Source organism: Phocoena phocoena, chromosome 5 (genome assembly GCF_963924675.1).
Source record: "Phocoena phocoena chromosome 5, mPhoPho1.1, whole genome shotgun sequence".
NCBI classification, from domain to species: Eukaryota; Metazoa; Chordata; class Mammalia; order Artiodactyla; family Phocoenidae; genus Phocoena; species Phocoena phocoena.
In genome coordinates, this window is record NC_089223.1 from 13313051 (window position 1) to 13338150 (window position 25100).

At 38.4% G+C, this 25100-nt stretch overlaps 1 protein-coding gene across 8 annotated transcripts in view; it reads left to right on the forward strand.

Moving 5' to 3' along the window:
• PDLIM5 (PDZ and LIM domain 5) overlaps positions 1–25100 on the forward strand; it is a 214358-nt gene that overhangs the window by 160386 nt on the left and 28872 nt on the right. For all 8 annotated transcript variants that reach the window (XM_065878302.1, XM_065878297.1, XM_065878295.1 and 5 more), the window contains one exon: positions 7008–7195. In XM_065878302.1, coding sequence (XP_065734374.1) covers positions 7008–7195 — 188 coding nt within the window. The remainder of the gene's footprint in view (positions 1–7007; positions 7196–25100) is intronic.

Sequence of the window (25100 nt, forward strand, 5' to 3'; positions counted from 1 at the left end):
TTTTTCCTTCAAGTCAGGTGTCTTATTGTTTAAATAAACTTTTTGTTTTTGAAAAAAAGGTATGCCTGTACTTATGGACTAACTGAATATTTATCCATGCACCCACTTCTAGAGGAAGTGTTAGTAGTCATTTACATTACTTTTTATTAACAGCAATAGGCACAAACTAAATATGTTTCGATATTTGGGAAAGGAAAATGGTTCTCAACAAGGTAAGCTAGTTGGCATTCTGCAAAGCTGGAGTGCAGGGTTTCCTGAGGAGACCCTTGCCACTTCAGTGAGAGGAGTACCAAAAGAGCAGTTGGGTTAATGTCAGAGGTATTTTATCTCTGATGTTTGCTTTTCTATAACAGTAATCTTTAAAATTATAATAAAGTGTAGTATAATACCAGAATTGTACCTTTCTATTATAGTATATTTAACATGTTGAATTTTGATACAAAACATCTAACTTAAAGAATTTTGCTTAGGAAAATACAAAAAATTTTCTTGTAAATAGGATTCTGGAACAAAGGAGACTCATGACTGCTCTATACATCTAGGTCCTTTCATAGAGTTCTGACAGGAGAATTCTATTGAAATTAAAAGTTGTTTATAATTATGACCTTCCAGAAATACTCCTTTTCTACTACTTCAGAATCTATGTATATCAATTTTTGTAAAACTTTAGCTAAAAACTGTGTAGTTTAAACACTGATAATTAAACCTGCAATGTACAGCTGGCTTTTTAAAAAACATTTAAATGTGTAATTAGAGTAAAAGTTACCTCCAGATTATTCTTTGAACAGAGATTTTCCTTTGAAAATAGACTTGAAATTTCCAACTGTTCCCAATCTGCAGCTGAAATTGATTTGTTGTAATAGTTAAACAAATGTGGGAAAAGAATGTAAACTCAAGATAAATCAGGTTGCTGACACTGAAAGTTAACTTCTCTTCCTTTTTCTTTTGTCCTCATTAGCTCAGTTTTGAAAAGAAACCATTGCTCTGTCAGTATGTTTTTCTCCATTTTCAGTTTTTTAAATATGAAACAGAATCTTTAGTATTCTTGAGATGGAAGTCATATTAATTTAACATTTTATTTCAGTGCTTGTTTATTTGGCAGACTAGTGAAAATAACCATATTTGATTGTTAGCTTCTGTGGTATTAGCCAACAGTATTTACGGATTTGCTTTGATTTCCTCACTAGAATCTTTCAGAAAGCATTTTAATTTTGTTTAGAATTTAGGTATACCTTAAACAATTTAAAGTTAGAAAAAATATATGTGAGTCATTACTTCAGAAATAAGATACCAATCTAAGTATTCATGACATATTATATTAATAAATTAGTCATCAATTTGAAATATTTTGCTGTTAGTGATTACTGATAACATTTTTTCCCCAAATATAAAATTACATAGCCAGTGGCTTTACTAATTTTTTAATCTTTAGTATACGATACCTAATGTTTATGTATTTTCTTTAAATAGTAGCTAACAGTTAAAAATTAGAAAAAAAGACATGGGATTTTTAGAGACCTATACATCATATATTCCAATATGTGATTGTCTAGATAAAACCTAATATCTTCCCATTACTACATTAAATATTTTAAGTTGATAGAGCTCTGTTTCCCCAGAGATTAACTTTACTGACCAATCCTGACTATAAATGTAAATGGAAGAACTTTCTTGCTTATAACTCAGATTTTTATAAATTCTTTATAATCTGCACACTCTTTGTATCTAAAGAGTACTGTTTAAGATGTAAACATCTTAGGCCTTTTGGGAGAGAATATATACAAGACTATGTACAAAGGATACAATAAAAAAATGGAAACTTTTTATTGCTTATGAATTATAGTCCATGGGAATTTTAAGAAATATTGTGTTATTTAAAATTGAGGAAGCAGGATTGTACCTGGTCTCAAAATCCTGGACCAGAACTGTCTACAAACTACATTTAGGAGCAGAATGATTAGTACAGATGGAGGATGTTTATTTGATGCATGTATTTACTCCTGGATATCCTAGCTAGATATTACAAGATGATAGCGTTTCTTGAGTATGTACTCTGCTCGGCCCTGCGCTCAATACCTTACCTGTGTTACAGGTATTATCTCTACTGCCATACAGTAGGTCCTAGTTGTTTATTTTATATGTAGTAGTGTGTATCTGTTAATCCCAAACTCCTAATTTATCCCCCCTGCCCTTTTCCCCTTTGTTAACCATAAGTTTGTTTTCTATGTCGGTGTAGTCTATTTCTGTTTTGTAAATAAGTTCATTTGCATCTTTTTTTTAGATTCCACACGAGTGATAGCACATGATATTTGCCCCTCTCTGTCTGACTTCACTTAGTATGATAATCTCTAGGTCCATTTTTGTTGCTTCAAATGGCATTTTTTCCATTCTTTTAAAATTTTTATTTTATATTGGAGTACAGTTGATTAACAATGTGGTAGTTTCAGGTGTACAGCAAAGTGATTCACTTATACAAATACATGTATCTATTCTTTTTCAAATTCTTTTCCCATTTAGGTTATTACAGAGTATTGAGCACCATTCCCTGTGCTATGCAGTAGGTCCTTGTTGGTTATCTGTTTTTAAATATAGCAGTGTGTACATGTCAATCCCAAACTCCCAGTCTATCCCTCCCCCCACACACATCCCCCCTCGTAACTATAAGTTCATTCTCTAAGTCAGTGAGTCTGTTTCTGTTTTGTAAATAAGTTCATTTGCATCTTTTTTTTAGATTCCACATATAAGTGTTATCATATATTTGTATTTCTTTGTCTGACTTACTTCACTTAGCATGATAATCTCCAGGTACATCCATGTTGCTGCAAATGGCAGTATTTCATTCTTTTTATGGCTGAGTAATATTCCAATGTGTGTGTGTGTATGTATGTATGTATACGCCACCTATTTTATCTATTCATCTGTCGATGGACACGTAGGTTTCTTCTATGCCTTGGCTATTGTAAATAGTGCTGCTATGAACATTGGGGTGCACGTATCTTTAGAGTTTTCGTCTTTTCCAGATATATGCCCAGGAGTGGGATTGCTAGATCATATGGTAACTGTTTGTAGGAGCCTCCATACTGTTCTCCGTAGTGGCTGCTCCAATTTACATTCCTACCAGCAGTGTAAGAGTGTTCCTAAAAGTATTTTAATCTCATTTTACAAATGAGGAAATTTACCAAGTTTAAGTAACATATCAAGGTCACAATAAATGCACCAACCTCAAATAGTTTTTAATGTAGTAGAGGAGACGATACATAAAGAAGTTACTATTAATTAAGAAAAACCGTAGCTATTACAAATTGAAATGTAGCTTTATGCCATGCCGCTAATATCTGCCATGCATTGAAGCAAGGGGTGTCTTTACTTCTAGAAGACTGAGTGATTAAATAAAATATGTTAATTGCTTAGCGTAGTGCACAATGCATGATGGGTATTATTGTGCTACTACTCCTATTGCTAATTATGGGTAAGGTTTGGACAGGTGCAGAGGGAGAGTGGGGGAGCACCTTCCATGTAGAGCCTGGCAAAGATGTAGAGCTGTGGACAGAAAGGAGCTATGGCAAGAATATAGTTTGTGTAGCAGAGTGGTAGGAGATATGACTGAACAGATAGATTGTAGCTCTATCTTAGAAGGCTTCAAATGTCAGGCTGGCGTGTAACTTAGTCCTCTACTCTCTAAATGGTTGGATCTGGTCTACAGCATCTCCATCTTTTGTGAAGTGCCTTCTGGAAACAAACCTCTCATGGAAAGTGTTTCCTTTGGATGATTTTTCATATTAGGAAATGCTTCCTTTTATTGAACCTAGTCTATCTCACCATAGATTCGACTCAACATTCAGCAAACAGAGAGAGCATAGCCGTATAGAGTGAATCCATACGTCAGATATTTGAGCATTAGTCTTATGCTTCTTCTGAGTTTCTTTCATACCATGGGCCAGTTAACCAGTTCCCTCAACCTAACTTCACTAGGCTTGGCATTGATTTCCTGTCATCCTGGTCACTTTCTTCTAAGTAAGTTGGCAACTCTCCTGTAATTAAATTTTAACTATTTCAGGTTATTACACATTAAATGATGATTTGGGTTTTATTATTATTTTCAGATTCTGTGTTTCATCTGTAAATTCTAGTATTGCTTGGTCATAAATTCTCTTTTCAGAATTGTGGCTATATGGATTATTCGTTGTTTTTATTTTTCAAATCCTCATGAGTAATTAACCCTAGAATTAAAATGGTCTATACTTCTCTATTACTTTCAAAAATAATTTGTAATGTGTAAAAATATTGAAAATAAGTCTTTATTATTTGAATACATTAATTATCTTTTTCATATGTTAAGCTCAGATTCTGTGTCCTAGAGTATGGTTAAGTACTTTGTACATAAATATCTTAATTAAGTCCCTGGAATTCTTATGAGCAAAGCATTATCCCCATTTAAAGTTTAGGTAACTGAGGCTTAGAGAAGTAAAATAACCTGTCCCTCACAAATCTTTTATAAGGACTGACCTATAACATTTAAGCCCTGTTTCTATTAATATTATTTAGTGTGTCATCTTTACTGAGAATTGTATTCAGCACTACCATTAAGTAAGCCGTCCTTCACTTTTTATTTATGATAAAAATTATTAAAGTGCTTATTCTTCTTCATAGTATAGTATGTTTTAACATCAAGCAGATGTGAGTTTTTCATTAAACTGATTAGAAATGTTGGGAGAAGGTGATGGCTCTACTACACTTGAATTTGAGGGGACAGTAATAGGGAACAGTATTTCAAGAAAGTTAAAATAGCTCTAATATAATTTTTCAAAACTATTTAGTGTCAGAGGTGCCCAGAACCCACCCCAAGGTGTGATGACTCACTAGAGGACTTGACAGAACTCAGTCCATCGTAGTGCTCCTGACGGAGAGTTATTACACTGAAAGAGTACAAAGCAGAATCAGCAAGGAGAAAGGTGCATAGGGCCAAGTCCAGAAGAAAGCAGGCTCAAGTTTCCAAAAGTCCTGTCCCAGTGAGGTCATACAGGATGTGTGGATTCCTAGAGCAGTGAGTTATGAGAAGACGTGCAAAGTGTTCTCTACCAGAGAAGCTCTTTAGAAACTAAGTACCTAAGACATATTTAATTGGGGCTGTGCCTTGTTCATACCCAAACTCCAGACTCTCAAAAGGAAAGCAGGGGTTTATCATAAACCACATTGTTGGTATAGTTTAGGCACAATGAGCCACTGTTTATATATATATATATATATTTTTTTTTTTTTTTTTTTTTTTTTGCGGTACGCGGGCCTCTCACTGTTGTGGCCTCTCCCGTTGCGGAGCGCAGGCTCTGGACGCGCAGGCTCAGCGGCCATGGCTCACGGGCCCAGCCGCTCCGCGTCATGTGGGATCTTCCTGGACCGGGGCACGAACCCGCGTCCCCTGCATCGGCAGGCGGACTCTCAACCACTGTGCCACCAGGGAAGCCCGCCACTGTTTATCTTTCAGAGAAACTTTTATATGACCATAGGGAACTGTTTACCAGCCAAGTTGCCAAAAGCCAGTCAAAGGGCAGCCTTGCAGCGGGCCTTCCTAAGGACAGGCAGCCTCAGGCCTGCTCTGTTAGGTGTTTCCCAGGGTTCAAGAGGCATTGCGAAAATTAGGTAATCTTGGTCATTTGGTAGTATAGTGGGCACGATTGCATTTGAAATTGCATTGAAATTTCAACCTAACAGTATAATTAAGGCTATTTATTTTACTAAAGTCATTTCTATAATATCCTATCTTTATTGATCTATTCCTCTAGCTTTTGATTTCAGGTATTGAAGGAATTGAGTTTCTGTGCGTGGAACTTCTAGCAAGCGCTAGCTAAATTTCTATTGAAAAGTTAGTAGGATGTATGTATTGTTGTTGTTGTCACTGTTGTTATTATTATACTTCACTTGAGAGAAACTTATAGTATTGCATCATTCCAAAGAGCATATTTTATAATTTGAACTACCTAAAATTTTTTTTTGAAATGATGATATATAAGTATAAATAACAAATGACTGGGATAATAAAAGCCGTATGATCTTCTAAATCAAACTGGAACCACCTGTTCCACCTGTTAAGCAAATAGCTCTGACTGAAAGAAGACAACGGTAGACTTGTTTCTTGTTTTCCTGTAATCCTGAACACAGAACACTGGATGTTGCGTTAGGCGGTGGATGTTGTCTTTTGTTTACCACTGTGTAACACAATGTCTGGAATATAGTAGGTGCTTAAGTATTTATTGCATGAATGAGTGACTGAGTGTGTGAGTGAAAAGAGTGACTGGTAAGGTGTCAGGGAAGCTTGGTTCATAAAATACTAGAAGAATGTGGAGAAGAGGAAAACAGCATCTGTGCCATTTCATAGAAATTATCAGGGAGTCTCCAATAATTAATTGTTTTAATCTAGATGACCCTTCTGAAATGTTGAGATAGAGGAAATTAGCTTCTTATTTAAAAGGATTGGCTGTATAAGTTTTTCAGTGCCTCATTTCTCATGGTAGAACTTTTTAAAGAGAATTTCCAAAGCATTGAAAGAACTGCAGTCTGACTCCTTTCCTTCCCTTTTTCTTTTTTTCTGTTTTAAAAAAAAGGCAGCCCCTCAGTCATGGTATTAGAGTTTTTCTTTTTAAAATATCAGTTAATTAATTAGTTTTTTAAAACATCTTTATTGGAGTATAAGTGCTTTACAATGGTGTGTTAGTTTCTGCTGTATAACGAAATGAATGAGCTATACATAAACATATATCCCCATATCCCCTCCCTCTTGCGTCTCCCTCCCTCCCACCCTCCCTATCCCACCCCTCTAGGTGGTCACAAAGCACCGAGCTCATCTCCCTGTGCTATGTGGCTGCTTCCCACTGGCTATCTATTTTACGTTTGGGAGTGTATATATGTATTTTTGTTTTCCTTAGAGATTTAATAAATTGAGGAAAGAACGAATCATTGCTAAGTTAGATCGCTAGCGCATCACCAGAAATGTTTCCTTCTTTTCTCTCCAGCAGCGCCCAGGAGCCCTCTCAGCCGCTGGCCGCCGCAGCAGCTGCAGCTGGGAGCACGCCTGAGGGGCCGGGAATCCCAGGCTCGGCCAGACCAGGGGTGGCCGGGCTCACCACTGCTGCCGCCTTCAAGCCTCTAGGTTCCACCGGCGGCATCAAGTCACCAAGCTGGCAACGGCCCAACCAAGCAGGTACTACGCCCAAGAAATCTCTTGCTTTTTGCATTTAAGTATAATTATGAAAATGTGTTCTGGGATATGTGATAGAATTCACTGGTGAAACCCATTCTCAACGATCTAAGATTTACAAAGGACTGGGAAAAGTAGGTACAGCTATTTTCCTCTCTGAAATGTCTCATAAACATTCTCTGTGTGTGTTGCCACTTGCTATTTATAATTATAGAATTGAGAGCGTTGCCTGGTTTCATAGATTACCCAGGAGGCATGGGTTCAATTGTAAATTTGGGGTCTTATTAACAAACTGTGTTGCTGGAAGGTTAGCCTTGGAAATACAACGTTTTAGTTTTGATCATGTATACAAAATAACAACAGAAATACTTGCTGCCGTCAAACAATTATTGAAGAAAGGTCTTTTACTTCCTGTCCTTGGGCTCCATCTGGAAACCTGAGTTTTCATTCACTTCTACAGATAAAGAGCTTTAAATAAAGTCACTTAACCTTGACCCTCAGTTTTCTGATCTGCAAAATGGAAGGAGACTAAATGCTTCTTGCAACATGAATGAAGGTTATGGTCATAGGACAAAAGTACCTCTCGTAAGAGGAAGATGGGACTATACTTAAATGTTGCTGATGCCACCCTCAGTCTTACCTCTTTACACTCTTTACACTCTCCCTGAATGATCTCTTGTCCAGGTTCCTTTTACTACCCAGCCACTGATAATTTACAGTCCTCTCTCTCCTGATCTCCGTACCCTCAAACTTGTTGACCTCCTTACTGTTTCCAGGTGGCACCTCAAATGCAGTGTGTCTGAAAATATCGTACCTGTCTCTGGAGATGTCACAGTCACCCAGGCGCCAAAGCTAGAATGGAAGCTTGAGAGTCCCGCCTCCACCCCCATGTTCCCACAGTAACTAATACCTAATGATTCCACATCTTAGCATTTCTCAAATCTCTTTTCTCCTCTTTGTGGTCACAGCCATTGGTTTGGTTTGGGCCCTGGTTTTTACAAACAGCTCCTAACTAATTTCCCCATCTCCTTCTCACCCTGTCAGTCTGTCCTCCTTACTGCAAGTGATCTTCTAAAGCTCTCACTTGCCCATGTCACTCTCCTGCTTCAGGTGCTGGACTGTTTTCCCCTCCTTCACTAATCATTAAGACCTTTGCCACTCTGACCCCTGCTAACTTTTCAAGTTCATTTCCTGCTGCTCCCAATTTATAATCTGTGCTGTGGTTTTAGTAGAGTATCTTCAGTTACTGAAACATGCCATGCTACCCTGCTTTTGAAAGTTCTGGTTCCTCTGCAAAGAAGGAACATTTTTAACCTAATCCCCTATGTATTTCTAGTCTTCCCTCATCAGTTTTGGGATGAGTATTGATTGAATACACAAGGGGCTGCTTTGAAAAATATGATAGCTTTAAAAATAGGTCATTTATTATTTTTTTCTTAATTTTTTATTTTGCTTGTTTTTGGCTGCATTGGGTCTTTGTTGCTGCGCCCAGGCAAGCGAGCGGGGCTAACTCTTCGTTGCAGTGTGCGGGCTTCTCTTGTTGCAGAGCACGGGCTCTAGGCACGCAGGCTTCAGTAGTTGCAGCACGCGGGCTCAGTAGTTGTGGCTCACGGGCTTAGTTGCTCCGCGGCATGTGGGATCTTCCGGGACCAGGAATCGAACCCGTGTCACCTACATTGGCAGGTGGATTCTTAACCACTGTGCCACCAGGGAAGTCCGGTCATTTATTATTTAAGAACTTTTTTTTTTTTTACAGTTCGCAAGAGTGGAAAAAGTGAACTTGTAATTAATTAGGAATCCATCTTTGTATTTTCTATAACATTTAAATACATTAATACTAACTTCACTTATTGTAAATTATCTTTAAGAAATCATGAATTTTTTATATAGTTAAAAATACTTCGTAGTGTCATTTTGTATATTCTTGAATTACCATTACTAATTTTGCAAAGAAGCTCAAAGCTTTGTGCTGTGGGAGAAAGAGGAAAGGCTACTGCATACGATCTAGACTATTTTAAAGAAAAGGCTATTTTATTACTTTTGAAAACTTAAACTATTTAGACTAATATCATTAGCCTCTGAACTTTCTGGACTATTAATTGACTCAGCACCTGTCCTCTTGGAAAAAATGCTGACACCTTAGCCCCACACATTTTTAATTATTTCCATTTACTTAAAGCTTATCTATGTCGATGGAGAGTTGCTGTAATTATTTCGTATGTGATTAGAATACTGGAAGCAACTTTCATAAAAAAAATTTTTGGTATGGTAATTGGAAGGGAACAGGAGAATGTTTCCTGAAAGAGCAAGGAAAAGGCTAAATTTCAGAGGTAGAAACTGAAGGGAGGCTACAAAGTATATGTACTGTGAAGGACAGAAAGTATATGTAGTGCCTTTGGAAATTCAGAAACTATGGACAGAAGACCACTCTGACTAGAGTAAAAAGAAAAAATTCCAGTTGACGTGGAACTCCTGGAGGATACACTACAGCAAAATTACCACAAGAGGGCGATCGAATCCTTCTTTCTCTCAGTCTAATTTAATAAAGCAGGTAAATAACTATAATCATGATTCACATGGTTAGCATTTAAAATATTAATCTTTTTACAGAAGGTATAGCTGAATCTAATTTGAGCAAGACTAGAACAGGATAGAAAATTGTACATTATATAACGTAAAGCATTAATTATTATTGAAAGAAAATGTTTTGCCATTGTGAAGTCTTAGTTGAATTACATCACGATACTTAGCTCAAATCAGAAAATATTTGCAGAACTCCTGCTGTTTATCTTGCTCTGGGTGCCACAAACTGGCACTGATGTTATGTAAAAGTTACTTATTTTATGCTATTTTGTAAAAATTGTAAAAATAAATACAGAATTCCCAGTCACTCAAGTTCTTATATTCTACTCTACCTAACAGTATACCATATTTCAAAAAAACCCAAAACAAAACAACACCCCCAGAATCTACTCTTAGCCTTTGATAAATAGTTTCAAGGGCTTCCTAATGCAAATGGGAAAAGTTATTTTGATTCAGAAGGTGGTAACTGTCACATGATGGGTTCTTATGTTCTTCACAACTCACCCGTGAAAAGGACAGTTCCGACCAAAGGGTGCAAAAGCTACAAAGGCAAGTCATTGCACTAGTGTGGACTCAGATGAAGTGCTAAGCAGGCGGCAGTGCTTCTCACATTGAGAACTTCAGGAGTCTTTCTCTTGATAATTCACACCTGTGCTCTAGTGTGGGTAAAGTAGGAGGACAAAAAAGATTTTTTATTCCTCCCACCCTTCTACCATCATCCAAGAGTGCCTATCACTAATGATGTCATTTTTATTTTATTTATTTTTAAGACATTTCTTTCTTTTTTAAAATTTATTTATTTAATTTATTTATTTTTGGCTGTGTTGCGTCTTCGTTGCTGTGTGCGGGCTTTCTCTAGTTGTGGCGAGCGGGGGCTTCTCTTGTTGCGGAGTGTGGGCTCTAGGCGCGCGGGCTTCAGTAGTTGCAGCACGTGGGCTCAGTAGTTGTGGTGCAAGGCTTAGTTGCTCCGCGGCATGTGGGATCTTCCCAGATCCAGGGATCGAACCCGTGTCCCCTGCATTGGCAGGCAGATTCTCAACCACTGCGCCACCAGGGAAGCCCCACTAATAATGTCATTTTAAAGTAATTCCTACAGTTGAGTGGGAAGGATGGGATTAGAATCACTAAAATGCAGTCTGTGGCCTGCTTAGTTGATTATGAAAGTTTAATGAATCATAGCCAGCATTTTCATTAGAAAATGAAATTGAATAGAAAATATCAGAATATTCTACTATATGAAGTATCTTAACATATTAAGGGTAGGTATCATGTTATGAAAATGAGGTTTTAGATTATATATATGTATGTAAGTGTATATCTATACACACGTACTAGCATATATTTTGGATCAGCAGGTAAAATGAACAGCAGGTAAAGTGTATTTCTTATTGTTTTTTATAGTTAAGAAAAAGCTTGAAAGTCACTTACTTAAGTAAGTATTTTAGTCATACTTTTGTGTATTTGGGATGACTAATTTAGTTTTGAAATGATAACCGAAAAAAAAAAAAAGACTGCATTGAAGGGGCTAATTGAAATTTGAAGACCTACTAGAGTATTCTGAACCTGTCGGGGTTTCTATTACCTCCATTGAAATTCTGACTTTAAATCTTAGATCATTTCACTTGTGGTGTAGTATAACCTGTGTATCCAGAAGTCTTTCAAGAAGACAGTAACGTAATACCAGTTGGTAAATAGGAACTAGGTGAATATGTAACAGCGTTATGGTTTAGACTGGATCGTCTTCTTTTTCTCGGGCATGTGGTTTTAACGTACACCACCACACATGCACAAGCTTGCCGGTGACTGACAAAGAGAGAAATATTTTCAGATGCAACGTGTTAAGAAGTTCATAGTCTGCATGAAAGTATCAAGATACAAAAGAAGTGAGAATCCATGCTTGAGTTTTTAAGTAAGCTAGCAATACCCCTGCCTACTTGCCCTGTGTTTTGCTAATACTTCCATAATTCAGATGCAGTAGTCCCTTGAGAAATGTCTACTTGTTTACTTGATCTAGAAAAATACATAAAAGGTGAGGTTCTTCTTGATATTTTTCAGAATTGAGGATTTATACTTTTATACTAATATTTTAATTCACTATATTTGTATGTCTAATAGGTTTTTTAATGCTCAAAATCTTCATATTATATACAATAAGTAGTTAGATAGATATTCTTAAAAAGTTCATAAATTTAATCATATAAGTTTAAAAATATGTTCCTGTGTTTATGTAGGTGCCCTAATTTGCTATATAATATTTTTTCTAGATTCTGTTTAGGTTATAGATACCAGCTTAGGTAAATTTAATTCATTTGACACAAGTATATATATAAAATATTACTATCTTAGCAAATATAGTCAGATGTTTTTTCACAAATCCAGTCTTAAAGTTATGAAGGACTATATGTTCGATGCACATCAGTTTTCTAACTTTAATTATATAAACTAAATGAGAATGACCAATTCATTAGAATATAAGCAGTGCTTTGCTAGATCAGGCCTACTGTTGTTTTTTTTTGTCATTTTTTTAACCTTTTATTTATTTTTATTTATTTTTACTTTTTATTTTCTTTAACATCTTTATTGGAGTATAATTGCTTTACAATGGTGTGTTAGTTTCTGCTTTATAACAAAGTGAATCAGCTATACATATACATATATCCCCACATCTCTTCCCTCTTGCGATTCCTTCCCTCCCACCCTCTCTATCCCACCCCTGTAGGTGGCCACAAAGCACCGAGCTGATCTCCCTGTGCTATGCGGCTGCTTCCCCCTAGCTATCTGTTTTACATTTGGTACTGTATATATGTCCATGCCACTCTCTCACTTTCTCCCAGCATACCCTTCCCCCTCCCCGAGTCCTCAAGTCCATTCTGTAGTAGGTCTGCATCTCTATTCCCATCCTGCCCCTAGGTTCTTCATGACCTTTTTTTTTTTTTTTACATTCCTTATACATGTGTTAGCATGCAGTATTGGTTTTTCTCTTTCTGACTGACTTCACTCTGTATGACAGACTCTAGGTCCATCCACCTCACTACAAATAACTCAATTTCATTTCTTTTTATGGCTGAGTAATATTCCATTGCATATATGTGCCACATCTTCTTTATCCATTCATCTGTTGGTGGACACTTAGGTTGCTTCCATGTCCTGGCTATTGTAAATAGAGCTGCAATGAACATTGTGGTACATGACTCTTTTTGAAGTATGGTTTTCTCAGGGTATATGCCCAGTAGTGGGAGTGCTGGGTCATATGGTAGTTCTATTTGTAGTTTTTAAAGGAACCTCCATACTGTTCTCCATAGTGCCTATATCAATTTACATTCCCACCAAGAGTGTATGAGGGTTCCCTTTTCTCCACACCCTCTCCAGCATTTATTGTTTGTACATTTTTTGATGATGGCCATTCTGAATGGTATGAGATGATATCTCATTGTAGTTTTGATTTGCATTTCTCTAATGATTAATGATGTTGAGCATTCTTTCATGTGTTTGTCAGCAATCTGTATATCTTCTTTGGAGAAATGTCTGTTTAGGTCTTCTGCCCATTTTTGGATTGGGTTGTTTTTTTGATGTTGAGCTGCATGAGTTGCTTGTATGTTTTGGAGATTAATCCTTTGTCAGTTGCTTCATTTGCAAATATTTTCTCCCATTCTGAGAGTTGTCTTTTCGTCTTGTTTATGGTTTCCTTTGCTGTGCAAAGGCTTTTAAGTTTCATTAGGTCCCATTTGTTTATTTTTCTTTTTATTTCCTTTTCTCTAGGAGGTGGGTCAAGAAGGATCTTGCTGTGATTTTTGTCATAGAGTGTTCTGCCTATGTTTTCCTCTAAGAGTTTAATAGTGTCTGGCCTTACATTTAGGTCTTTAATCCATTTTCAGTTTATTTTTGTGTATGGTGGTAGAGAGTGTTCTAATGTCATTATTTTACATGTAGCTGTCCAGTTTTCCCAGCACCACTTATTGAAAAGGCTGTCTTTTCTCCATTGTATATTCTTGCCTCCTTTATCAAAGGTAAGGTGACCATATGTGCGTGGGTTTATCTCTGGGATTTCTATCCTGTTCCATTGATCTGTATTTCTGTTTTTGTGCCAGTATCATACTGTCATGATTACTGTAGCTTTGTAGTATAGTCTGAAGTCAGGGAGCCTGATTCCACCAGCTCTGTTTTTTTCCCTCAAGACTGCTTTGGCTATGCAGGGTCTTTTGTGTTTCCATAAAAACTGTGAAATTTTTTGTTCTACTTCTGTCAAAAAAGCCAGTGGTAGTTTGACAGGGATTGTATTGAATCTGTAGATTGCTTTGGGTAGTATAGTCATTTTCACAATGTTGATTCTTCCAATCCAAGAACATGGTATATCTCTCCATCTGTTTGTATCATCTTTTTTTTTTTTTTTTTTTTTTGTGGTACGCAGGCCTCTCACTGTTGTGGCCTCTCCTGTTGCGGAGCACAGGCTCCGGACGCGCAGGCTCAGCGGCCATGGCTCACGGGCCTAGCCGCTCCACGGCGTTTGAGATCTTCCTGGACCGGGGCACAAACCCGTGTCCCCTGCATCGGCAGGCGGACTCTCAACCAGGGAACTCTCAACTGCGCCACCAGGGAAGCCCTGTTTGTATCATCTTTAATTTCTTTCATCAGTGTCTTATAATTTTCTGCATACAGGTCTTTTGTCTCCTTAGGTAGGTTTATTCCTAGGTATTTTCTTCTTTTTGTTGCAATGGTAAATGGGAGTGTTTCCTTAATTTCACTTTCAGATTTTTCATCATTAGTGTATAGGAATGCAAGAGATTTCTGTGCATTAATTTTATATCCTACTTTACCAAATTTATTGTTTAGTTCCAGTAGTTTTCTAGTAGCATCTTTAGGATTCTCTATGTATAGTATCATGTCATCTACAAACAGTGACAGCTTTACTTCTTCTTTTCTGATTTGGATTCCTTTTGTTTCTTTTTCTTCTCTTTGATGTGGCTAAAACTTCCAAAACAATGCTGAATAATAGTGATGAGAGTGGGCAAACTTGTCTTGTTCCTGATCTTAGTGGAAATGCTTTCAGTTTTTCACCATTGAGGACGATGTTGGCTGTGGATTTGTCATATATGGCCTTTATTATGTTGAGGTAAGTTCCCTCTGTGCCTACTTTCTGGAGGGTTTTTATCATAAATGGGTGTTGAATTTTGTCAGGAGTTCTTGCTGCATCTCTTGAGTTGATCATACGGCTTTTCTCCTTCAGTTTGTTAATGTGGTTTATCACATTGACTGATTTGCATATATTGAAGAATCCTTGCATTCCTGGGATAAACCGCAGTTGATCATGGTGTATGATACTTTAATGTGCTGTTGGATTCTGTTTGCTAGTATTTTGTTGAGGATTTTTGCATCTGTGTTCATCAGTGATATTGGCCTGTAGTTTTCTTTCTTTGTGACATCTTTGTCTGGTTTGGTATCAGGGTGATGGTGGCCGTGTAGAATGAGTTTGGGAGTGTTCCTTCCTCTGCTATATTTTGGAAGAGTTTGAGAAGGATAGGTGTTAGCTCTTCTCTAAATGTTTGATAGAATTCGCCTGTGAAGCCATCTGGTCCTGGGGTTTTGTTTGCTGGATAATTTTTTTTTAATTTTAAAAAAAATTTTAGTTTATTTATGACTGTGTTGGGTCTTCGTTTCTGTGAGAGGGCTTTCTCTAGTTGCAGCAAGTGGGGGCCACTCTTCATCATGGTGCACGGACCTCTCGCTATCACGGCCCCTCGTTGTGGAGCACAGGCTCCAGACACGCAGGTTCAGTAATTGTGGCTCACAGGCCTAGCCACTCCGCGGCATGTGGGATCTTCCCACACTGGGGCACGAACCCGTGTCCCCTGCATCGGCAGGTGGATTCTCAACCACTGCGCCACCTGGGAAGCCCTGTTGGATGATTTTTAATCAGTTTCAATTTCACTGCTTGTGATTGGTCTGTTTATATTCTGTATTTCTTCCTGGATCAGTCTCGGAGGTTGTGCTTTTCTAAAAATTTGTCCGTTTCTTCCAGCTTGTCCATTTTATTGGCATATAGTTGCTTGTAATAATCTCTCATGATCCTTTGTATTTCTGCAGTGTCACTTATTACTTCTCCTTTTTCATTTCTAATTCTATTGATTTGAGTCTTCTCTCTTTTTTCTTGATGAGTCTGGCAAATGGTTTATCAATTTTGTTTATCTTCTCAAAGAACCAGCTTTTAGTTTTATAGATCTTTGCTATTGTTTCCTTCATTTCTTTTTTATTTATTTCTGATCTGATCTTTATGATTTCTTTCTTTCTGCTAACTTTGGGGTTATTTTGTTCTTTCTCTAATTGCTTTAGGTGTAAGGTTAGGTTGTTTATTTGAGATGTTTCTTGTTTCTTAAGGTAGGATTGTATTGCTATAAACTTCCCTCTTAGAACTGCTTTTGCTGCATCCCATAGGTTTTGGGTCATTGTATTTTCATTGTCATTTGTTTCTAAGTATTTTTTGATTTCCTCAGTGATCTCTTGGTTATTAAGTAGTGTATTGTTTAGCCTCCATGTGTTTGTATTTTTTACAGATTTTTTTCCTGTAATTGATATCTAGTCTCATAGCGTTGTGGTCGGAAAAGATACTTGATACAATTACAATTTTCTTAAATTTACCAAGGCTTGATTTGTGACCCAAGATATGATCTATCCTGGAGAATGTTCCATGATCACTTGAGAAGAAAGTGCATTCTGTTGTTTTTGGATGGAATGTCCTATAAATATCAATTAAGTCCATCTGGTTTAATGTATCATTTAAAGCTTGTGTTTCCATTTATTTTCATTTTGGATGATTTGTCCATTGCTGAAAGTGCAGTGTTAAAGTCCCCTACTATGATTGCATTACTGTCGATTTCCCCTTTTATGGCTGCTAGCATTTGCCTTATGTATTGAGGTGCTCATATGTTGGGTGTATAAATATTTACAATTGTTATATCTTCTTCTTGGATTGATCCCTTGATAATTATGTAGTGTCCTTCTTTGTCTCTTATAATAGTCTTTGTTTCAAAGTCTATTTTGTCTGATAGAGAATTGCTACTCCAGCTTTCTTTTGATTTCCATTTGAATGGAATATCTTTTTCCTCCCCTCACTTTCAGTCTGTATGTCTTCCTAGGTCTGAAGTGGGTCTCTTGTAGACAGTATATATATGGGTTTTGTTTTTGTATCCATTCAGCCAGTCTGTGTCTTTTGGTTGGAGCATTTACATTTAAGGTAATTATGGATATGTATGTTCCTATTACCATTTTCTTAATTGTTTTGGGTTTGTTATTGTAGGTCTTTTCCTTCTCTTGTGTTTTCTACCTAGAGAAGTTCCTTTAGCATTTGTTGTAAAGCTGGTTTGGTGGTTCTGAATTCTCCTAGCTATTGCTTGTCTGTAAAGGTTTTAATTTCTCCCTCAAATCTGAATGAAATCCTTGCTTGGTAGAGTAATCTTTGTTGTAGGTTTTTCCCTTTCATCATGTTAAATATGTCCTGCCACTCCCTTCTGGCTTGAAGAGTTTCTGCTGAAAGATCAGTTGTTAATCTTATGGGGATTCCCTTGTATGTTATTTGTTGTTTTTCCCTTGCTGCTTTTAATATTTTTTTCTTTGTATTTAATTTCTGATTGTTTGATTAATATGTGTCTTGGTGTGTTTCTCCTTGGATTTATCCTGTATGGTACTCTCTGCACTTCCTGGACTTGACTATTTCCTTTTCCATATTAGGGAAGTTTTCAACTATAATCTCTTCAAATATTTTCTCAGTCCCTTTCTTTTTCTCTTCTTCTTCTGGGACCCCAATAATTCGAATGTTGGTGTGTTTAATGTTGTCCCAGAGGTCTCTGAGACTGTTCTCAATTCTTTTCATTCTTTTTTCTTTATTCTACTCTGCAGTCGTTATTTCCACTCTTTTATCTTCTAGGTCACTTATCCGTTCTTCTGCCTCAGTTATTCTGCTATTGATTCCTTCTAGAGTTTTTAAATTTCATTTATTGTGTTGTTTGTCATTGTTTGTTTTCTCTTTAGTTCCTCTAGGTCCTTGTTAAATGTTTCTTGTGTTTTCTCCATTCTATTTTGAAGATTTTGGATCATCTTTACTATCATTACTCTGAATTCTTTTTCAAGTAGACTGCCTATTTCCTCTTCATTTGTTTGGTCTGGTGGGTTTTTCCCTTGCTCCTTCATCTCTTGTGTGTTTCTCTGTCTTCTCATTTTGCTTAACTTGCCGTGTTTCGGGTCTCCTTTTTGCAGGCTTCAGGTTCGTAGTTCCCATTGTTTTTGGTGTCTGCCCCCGGTGGCTAAGGTTGGTTCAGTGGGTTGTGTAGGCTTCCTGGTGGAGGGGACTAGTGCCTGTGTTCTGCTGGATGTGGTGGATCTTGTCTTTCTGGTGGGCAGGTCCACGTCTGGTGGTGTGTTTTGGGGTGTCTGTGACCTTATGATTTTAAGCATCGTCTCTGCTAATGGGTGGGGTTTTGTTCCTGTCTTGCTAGTTGTTTGGCATAGGGTATGCAGCACTGTAGCTTGCTGGTCGTTGAGTGGAGCTGGGTCTTGGCATTGACATGGAGATCTCTGGGTGATTTTCGCTGTTTGAAATTACGTGGAGCTGGGAGGTCTCTGGTGGACCAATGTCCTGAACTTGGCTCTTCCACCTCAGAGGCACAGCCCTGATGCCCAGCCAGAGCACCAAGACGGCTCAGAATAAAAGGGAGAAAGAAAAAGGAAGGGAGGAAGGAAGGAAGGAAGGAAGGATTGAAGTAATTAAAAAAAAAGAAAGAACAGAGCAACCAAACCAAAAATCAAATCCACCAATGATAACAAATGCTAAAACCTATACTAAAAAAAAAAAACAGGGCTTCCCTGGTGGCACAGTGGTTGAGAGTCTGCCTGCTAATGCAGGGGACATGGGTTCGAGCCCTGGTCTGGGAGAATCCCATGTGCTGCGGAGCAACTAGGCCTGTGAGCCACAACTACTGAGCCTGCACGTCTGGAGCCTGTGCTCTGCAACAGGAGAGGCCGCGATATTGAGAGGCCCGCGCGCCGCAATGAAGAGTGGCCCCCGCTTGCCACTACTAGAGAAAGCCCTCGCACAGAAACGAAGACCCAACACAGCCAAAAATTAATTAATAAACTCCTACCCCAACATCTACTTTAAAAAAAACAAAAACAAGAAACAAACAAAGAAAAACAGACAGAACTCTAGGACAAATGGTAAAAGCAAAGCTATACAGACAAAATCACACACAGAAGCATACACATACACACTCACAAAAAGAGAAAAAGGGGGGAAAAATATATATATATATATATATATATATCATTGCTCCCAAAGTTCATATCCTCAATTTGGGATGATTTGTTGTCTATTCAGGTATTCCACAGATGCAGGTACATCATGTTGATTATATAGATTTAATCCACTGCTTCTGAGGCTGCTGGGAGAGATTTCCCGTTCTCTTCTTTGTTCGCACAGCTCCCGGGGTTCGTCTTTGGATTTGGACCCGCTGCGTGTAGGTCACCTGAGGGTGTCTTGTTCTTCGCTCAGACAGGATGGGGTTAGAGGAGCAGCTGATTCGGGGGCTCTGGCTCACTCAGGTTGGGGGGAGGGAGGGGTACGGATGCTGGGCGAGCTTGCGGCAGCGGAGGCCGGTGTGATGTTGCACCAGCCGGAGGCGCGCCGTGCGTTCTCCCGGGGAAGTTGTCCGTGGATCCCGGGACCCTGGCAGTGGCGGGCTGCACAGGCTCCCGGGAGGGGAGTTGGGGATAGTGACCTGTGCTCGCCCACAGGCTTGGTGGTGGCAGCAGCAGCCTTAGCGTTTCATGCCCGTCTCTGGGGTCCGCGCTTTTAGCCGCGGCTCGCGCCCGTCTCTGGAGCTCCTTTAAGCAGCTCTCTTAATCCCCTCTCCTCACGCACCGGGAAACAAAGAGGTAAGAAAAAGTCTCTTGCCTCTTCGGCAGGTCCAGACTTTTCCCCGGACTCCCTCCCGGCTAGCCGTGGCGCACTAACCCCCTGCAGGCTGTGTTCACACCGCCAACCCCAGTCCTCTCCCTGCGCTCTGACCGAAGCCCGAGCCTCAGCTCCCAGCCCCGCCCGCCCCGGCGGGTGAGCACACAAGCCTCTCGGGCTGGTGGGTGCTGGTCGGCCCTGATCCTCTGTGAGGGAATCTCCCCACTTTGCCCTCCGCACCCCTGTTGCTGTGATCTCCACCGCAGCCCCGAAGCTTTCCCCCTCTGTCACCTGCAGTCTCCGCCCACGAAGGGGCTTCGTAGTGTGTGGAAACTTTTCCTCCTTCACAGCTCCCTCCCACTGGTGCGGGTCCCGTCCCTACCCTTTTGTCTCTGTTTTTTCTTTTTTCTTTTGCCCTACCCAGGTACGCGGGGAGTTTCTTGCCTTTTGGGAGGTCTGAGGTCTTCTGCCAGCGTTCAGTAGGTGTTCTGTAGGAGCTGTTCCACGTGTAGATGTATTTCTGATCTATCTGTGGGGAGGAAGGTGATCTCTGCGTCTTACCCTTCTGCCATCTTGAAGCTCCTCCAGGCCTATTGTTCATCACAGTTTGTTGATTGGAGGGGCGTAAAGAATAGGTACCCCTGCCCTCTGGGGCAGGAATTTCAGAAAGCCAGAAATGTTCCCCAGATGGAGGATTCTGAGCCTTCGATTTCTTGTAAAATAAGTGTCCAGAAAGTCCACTAGAGCATTGTTGGGAAGCTCAAATGATATAAATATATTGAAGTGCTTTGTCCATAGAGGGTACTCAAGAAAGGTTAAGTTTCTAGCCCTTTATTCCTTTTAATGATAGTATTAATAACTTACACTGTTACCATCCAATAAAACAGTTCTCCTCATGTGACTTCCCTGCTTGAAAATGTTTTGGGCGCTCTGCCGCCCACATATTAAATGTGGCTTCTTAACAGGGCTTACCGTCCCCTCACATCCTCGTGCCAGCCTCTCCTCCAGCCACACGGTGTCATGTCATTCCTCGTGGTCCCTCCAGCCCAGCCACACTCAGGCTCATGAGTTCATACCATTCCTCAGGCACACACCTCTGAGCTTTGTACAAGAGGCTCCTTTTATTTGAAATGCTTTTCCACCCTTTCACCCCTGAAATTCTCTCTTCACTCTTTAAGCCCAGATGTCACGTCCTTTGTGAACCTTTCTTGAGCCTTCTAAATAGTTGCCTATTCTTCCTCTGTGTTCCTACAAAAATTTGATGATTGTTTTGTTATAACATTCATCATGTTCATTTTGGTCGTTTACATATGTGTATTTTACCACTGTTTTTAGATCCCCTTAAGGACAGGGACCAAGTCTTACTAATCTTTGTCTTATGGCACTTACCCAGTAGCTGGCACCATTTATAGGCCCTCAGTAAATGTCAGTGAGTGAGTGGGTGGATAGGTTAGTTTGTCTTATTTTGGACATCTTCACATGATTTGAGGAATTCCCCAGGCTTTGTTCTTTCCTCCTATCAGACCTGAAATTCCCGCAACAGTCTTTGAACAAAGGTGGACGTGCTGTCTGCCAATGGTTGCCATCAAGAACTATACACATTGGTAAAGGAGAAGGGGACTCCACTGTCCTTGAAGCATTAAAATCCCAGAAACCTTAAAAGTTGTGAACATTAGCAATACTGTAACTAGTACTCTTATTTTTATTTTCCAGTAATTAAAAAAAAAATAGTAATAGGTCCAAAGCTGTATCACAGGAATTTTTTTCTCAAAAAATTTGGAAACTTAATGGCATGTAAGGAACCAAGCAGTGGAATGCAGAGGAAATATTAGGGATATTTACCCGCCTTGTCACTATGGACAAATTAACTTGGATGCAAAATGCCAGTAACAGAAATCAATTAAAAAAAAAACAAACCTCAAGGTAAATACAAAGAGTTAAATCTGATAACAAGGTCCAGAAGGCGTGGAGGTCTGGATCAATGGAAAGGGGAGAAAGAGGCCAGTGATGTTCCAGTGATACAGTCTCGAGGTGTAGTAAGTATTTGTTTATAGTGGAGTCGTATTTTATGCAAGAACACAGTGTTCATGTTTGTGCATAAAGTAAAATTGTATGAAATCAGTGTTCCTTGAATATTTTTAGGAAGAGGCCAAGATGGAGAGAGAACAACATATGCAAAAGCTGTCAGAGAACTTGCCTTCTTGGTAGAAGGGCAATATATCCAGGATGGATATATTCCAGTGGCTGGAAAGAAAGCTGGATGGGTTAATGGGGCTGGTCAGAAGGGGCTTTGAAAGTAAGAGAGTGGTGGATTGATGCCGAAAGATTCCTAAGTTGGAAAGTGACACAGTCAGATTTGCATGATTAAAAGATCATGATAGTGTTAATGTGTTTGAAAGATTATGATGACTTCAGTGTAGAGATTAAGACTGGAGTCCTGCAGAATATTGAGAGGTTGTTGAGGTTATCCAGTGTAGGGGTAATAATGAACGTTACCCGGTGCGAACCGAGAGAATTCCAAGAGAATACAAAGTACTTACACTTAAATCTGCGGGGGAGGCAAGTTCTAACCATTGCCTCCCTAGGGAACTTTATCCCTTATGGAGTATTCACGTATCCTCTGTTAAAGTCTGGTAGAGGATTGTACTTGGCTTGAAGAAACTATACTTCGTTCTAAGTCAGACTATGGCACAAAAATTTGGTTGAATACAGCTTTGTTTAATGTGTGTAGTTACAAAATATAAATCTGAGTAGATTGCATTTTGTATTGTACTTGAGAAATAACTTAAAGTTTACTTTTATAACATAGCCTGTTTTTGCAGCATTTCCTCAGGTGAGTGCATTGATTTCCCCTAAGTCAGCATTTTGTAAATGTTGACTCTTTCAGTTCTTTATCGTGGCAGGTATGAGACTGGTAGCTTTGGCATGATCCTCGCCGAATTGCTTACCTTTTCAGGAAGCACATGTATTATACTACATGTTGTCCTGGAAATAAACATTATGAGATGGAAAAGAGGTTTCTTCCAAGACAAAAGAAGAAAAATTCTGTAGACTCTCACTGATCAAAAATTAAATACTCATGTTGTTATTTGTATGTAGTTCTGAAAGCTTTAAGTCCGTAAATAGGCTTTCAGGGTTTTTTTTCATTAATTACAGGCTTTTTCCTTCTTTCCCACTTTCAAAATATGTTGATTTTGAGAGCATTTGTAATAATACTTCAATGTGTTAACATTATGATAAATTTTTAATAAAAACTTGTAATTTCTTACTCAGAAAATCATGGCGCTATAGAGTCTTGGCTAATACTTTAATCACCATTTTCTATAGAAAGCAGTGTGACCTTATTTCATAGGGCCATTGAAAATGAAAAGCTTTGTTATGTTTTCTTTCACAGCAGTTAGTGTTGTCTAGCTGTGCTGAAATTTTTCCTTTTTCTGTTTTCATCAGCAGTTCTTATAGCATTTTAGGACAGTGCCAGGGATACCTGTATTATGTATATAGGCTTTTTATTAGTGAATTGCTTTTTTCTTTATGGAGCAATTTTAATATACGTAGTGAAGACAACGGCTCATAATTGACAGTGAGACTTGTAAAAATTGGTGATTCTTTTTTAAAATATGAATTGTGTTTTGAAGAAGCACAGTGCAAGTAAGCTATAAATAGAAAAGTTGGGATCATTGGAAGATCTTTTAGTAACACAGTAAATTTATTTTGGTCAAATGAAAAAGGGAAAAAGGCACAAACTTGCTTTCAAAATGAATATTTAGTTAACTTTAGTTTCTGTTGCATCCTGTCTGTGGAGTACTCATCGTTTGGCCATTTGGAACTCAAGACTGTAGTTGGTAGACTCAAAGGGAACAGATATCCTCTTTTAACAGTAAAATGGTGGGTATCATTGATTAGTAGTAAAAAAAAAAATTATGTTTTTGTAATACTTTCAGCTTTTAAAAGTATCTTTTTATTCAGAGTGTACAGTAAGAGAATGTCATTAAAATTTTAAATGGGCATCATTTTCCCAATGAGGTGGCAGAGTCTGAGAAATGTCAAAAGAATTGTTCAGAGTCCTATCGTGATTTGAACCCAGTTATTTTGACTAAATAGTGCAGTTTTCTGTATGACAGGATAAAATCAGTGAATATATTTAGGGAGAACTAACTCTCTTTGGGATAGTCTAGAAAAGATTGCATAGGGCGGATAAACTAGGTAACTAGCAATTACTAAGATATGTTTCAAGTAACATTTTCATTGCATCTCAATTACATTTTAAAAATTTAGCTAAGATTCTAGTTAATATGACCCTTTATCATACCCTCCCTCTGGTGTATGCTACATTTTAGCAATAAGCAAAAGCTTCTTTGTTCACTATGGACAGAGCTTTGGGGAGATCTGATGTATTCTTTGTTTTTTTCAAGGAAGACTCGAATGTATTTGTGAGATCTGATTAGATCAAAGACTGAGTGATGTGCATCTCAGTTATAAGTGGATATAAATTCTATATTTTATTTGAAGCCTAAAGAAGATAGGGGTGAGAAAGGAAATTACTGTTTCTACAACCATCCCAAATTTCATTGTAGGCTTTAGGCTGCAGTAATAAATCAAGATAACTAGATTTGCTTAGCTAAGATGGATACATTTATTGGTTCCATTTTTAAATTTTGATATGAATAAGTAAACTGCTACCAGTTGCGTATGTTTCATCTCTTCTAATAATGTTTTATTGCCATCTGCTCCCCTGCATTTTGACATCATTAAACTAAACAGTCCACTTGCCATAAAGGCCTGACTGGAGCTGTCCATTGTCAAAACCATGGTGTGAAGCATATAAATATGCTCTATCTCTTTATGTAACAAATATATTTTTGTTTAGAATTATGGCTCTGATATAGGAAAAAATAAAAGTAGCAGCCATGAACTGCCCTCTTTTTTTTTTTCTCTTTTAAATGTCCTCTTATTGGAATTCTTTCCCATGTTGGAACCTTCCCAGCTCTGATGCAAGTGCTCTGTGTTGAAAGCTCTTCTTTCTCCCCATTTTCGTCTCATCCTGGGATTAAAATATTAAATCTTTTGTAAGGGAAGATACCTGGATTTATTCACATATGCTTTTCATAAAGAATTATTACTTCCTTAAGTCAGAAGAGAGAAAGACAAATGCCATATGATATCACTTATATGTGGAATCTAAAATATGACACAAATGAACATATCTATGGAACAGAAATAGTCTCACAGACATAGAGAACAGACTTGTGGTTGCCAAGGGGGAGGGGGCATAGGGGGAGGAAAGGATTGGGAGTTTGGGATTAGCAGATGCAAACTATTACATATAAGTTGGATAAACAGCAAGGTCCTACTGTATAGCACAGGGAACTATGTTCAATACCCTGT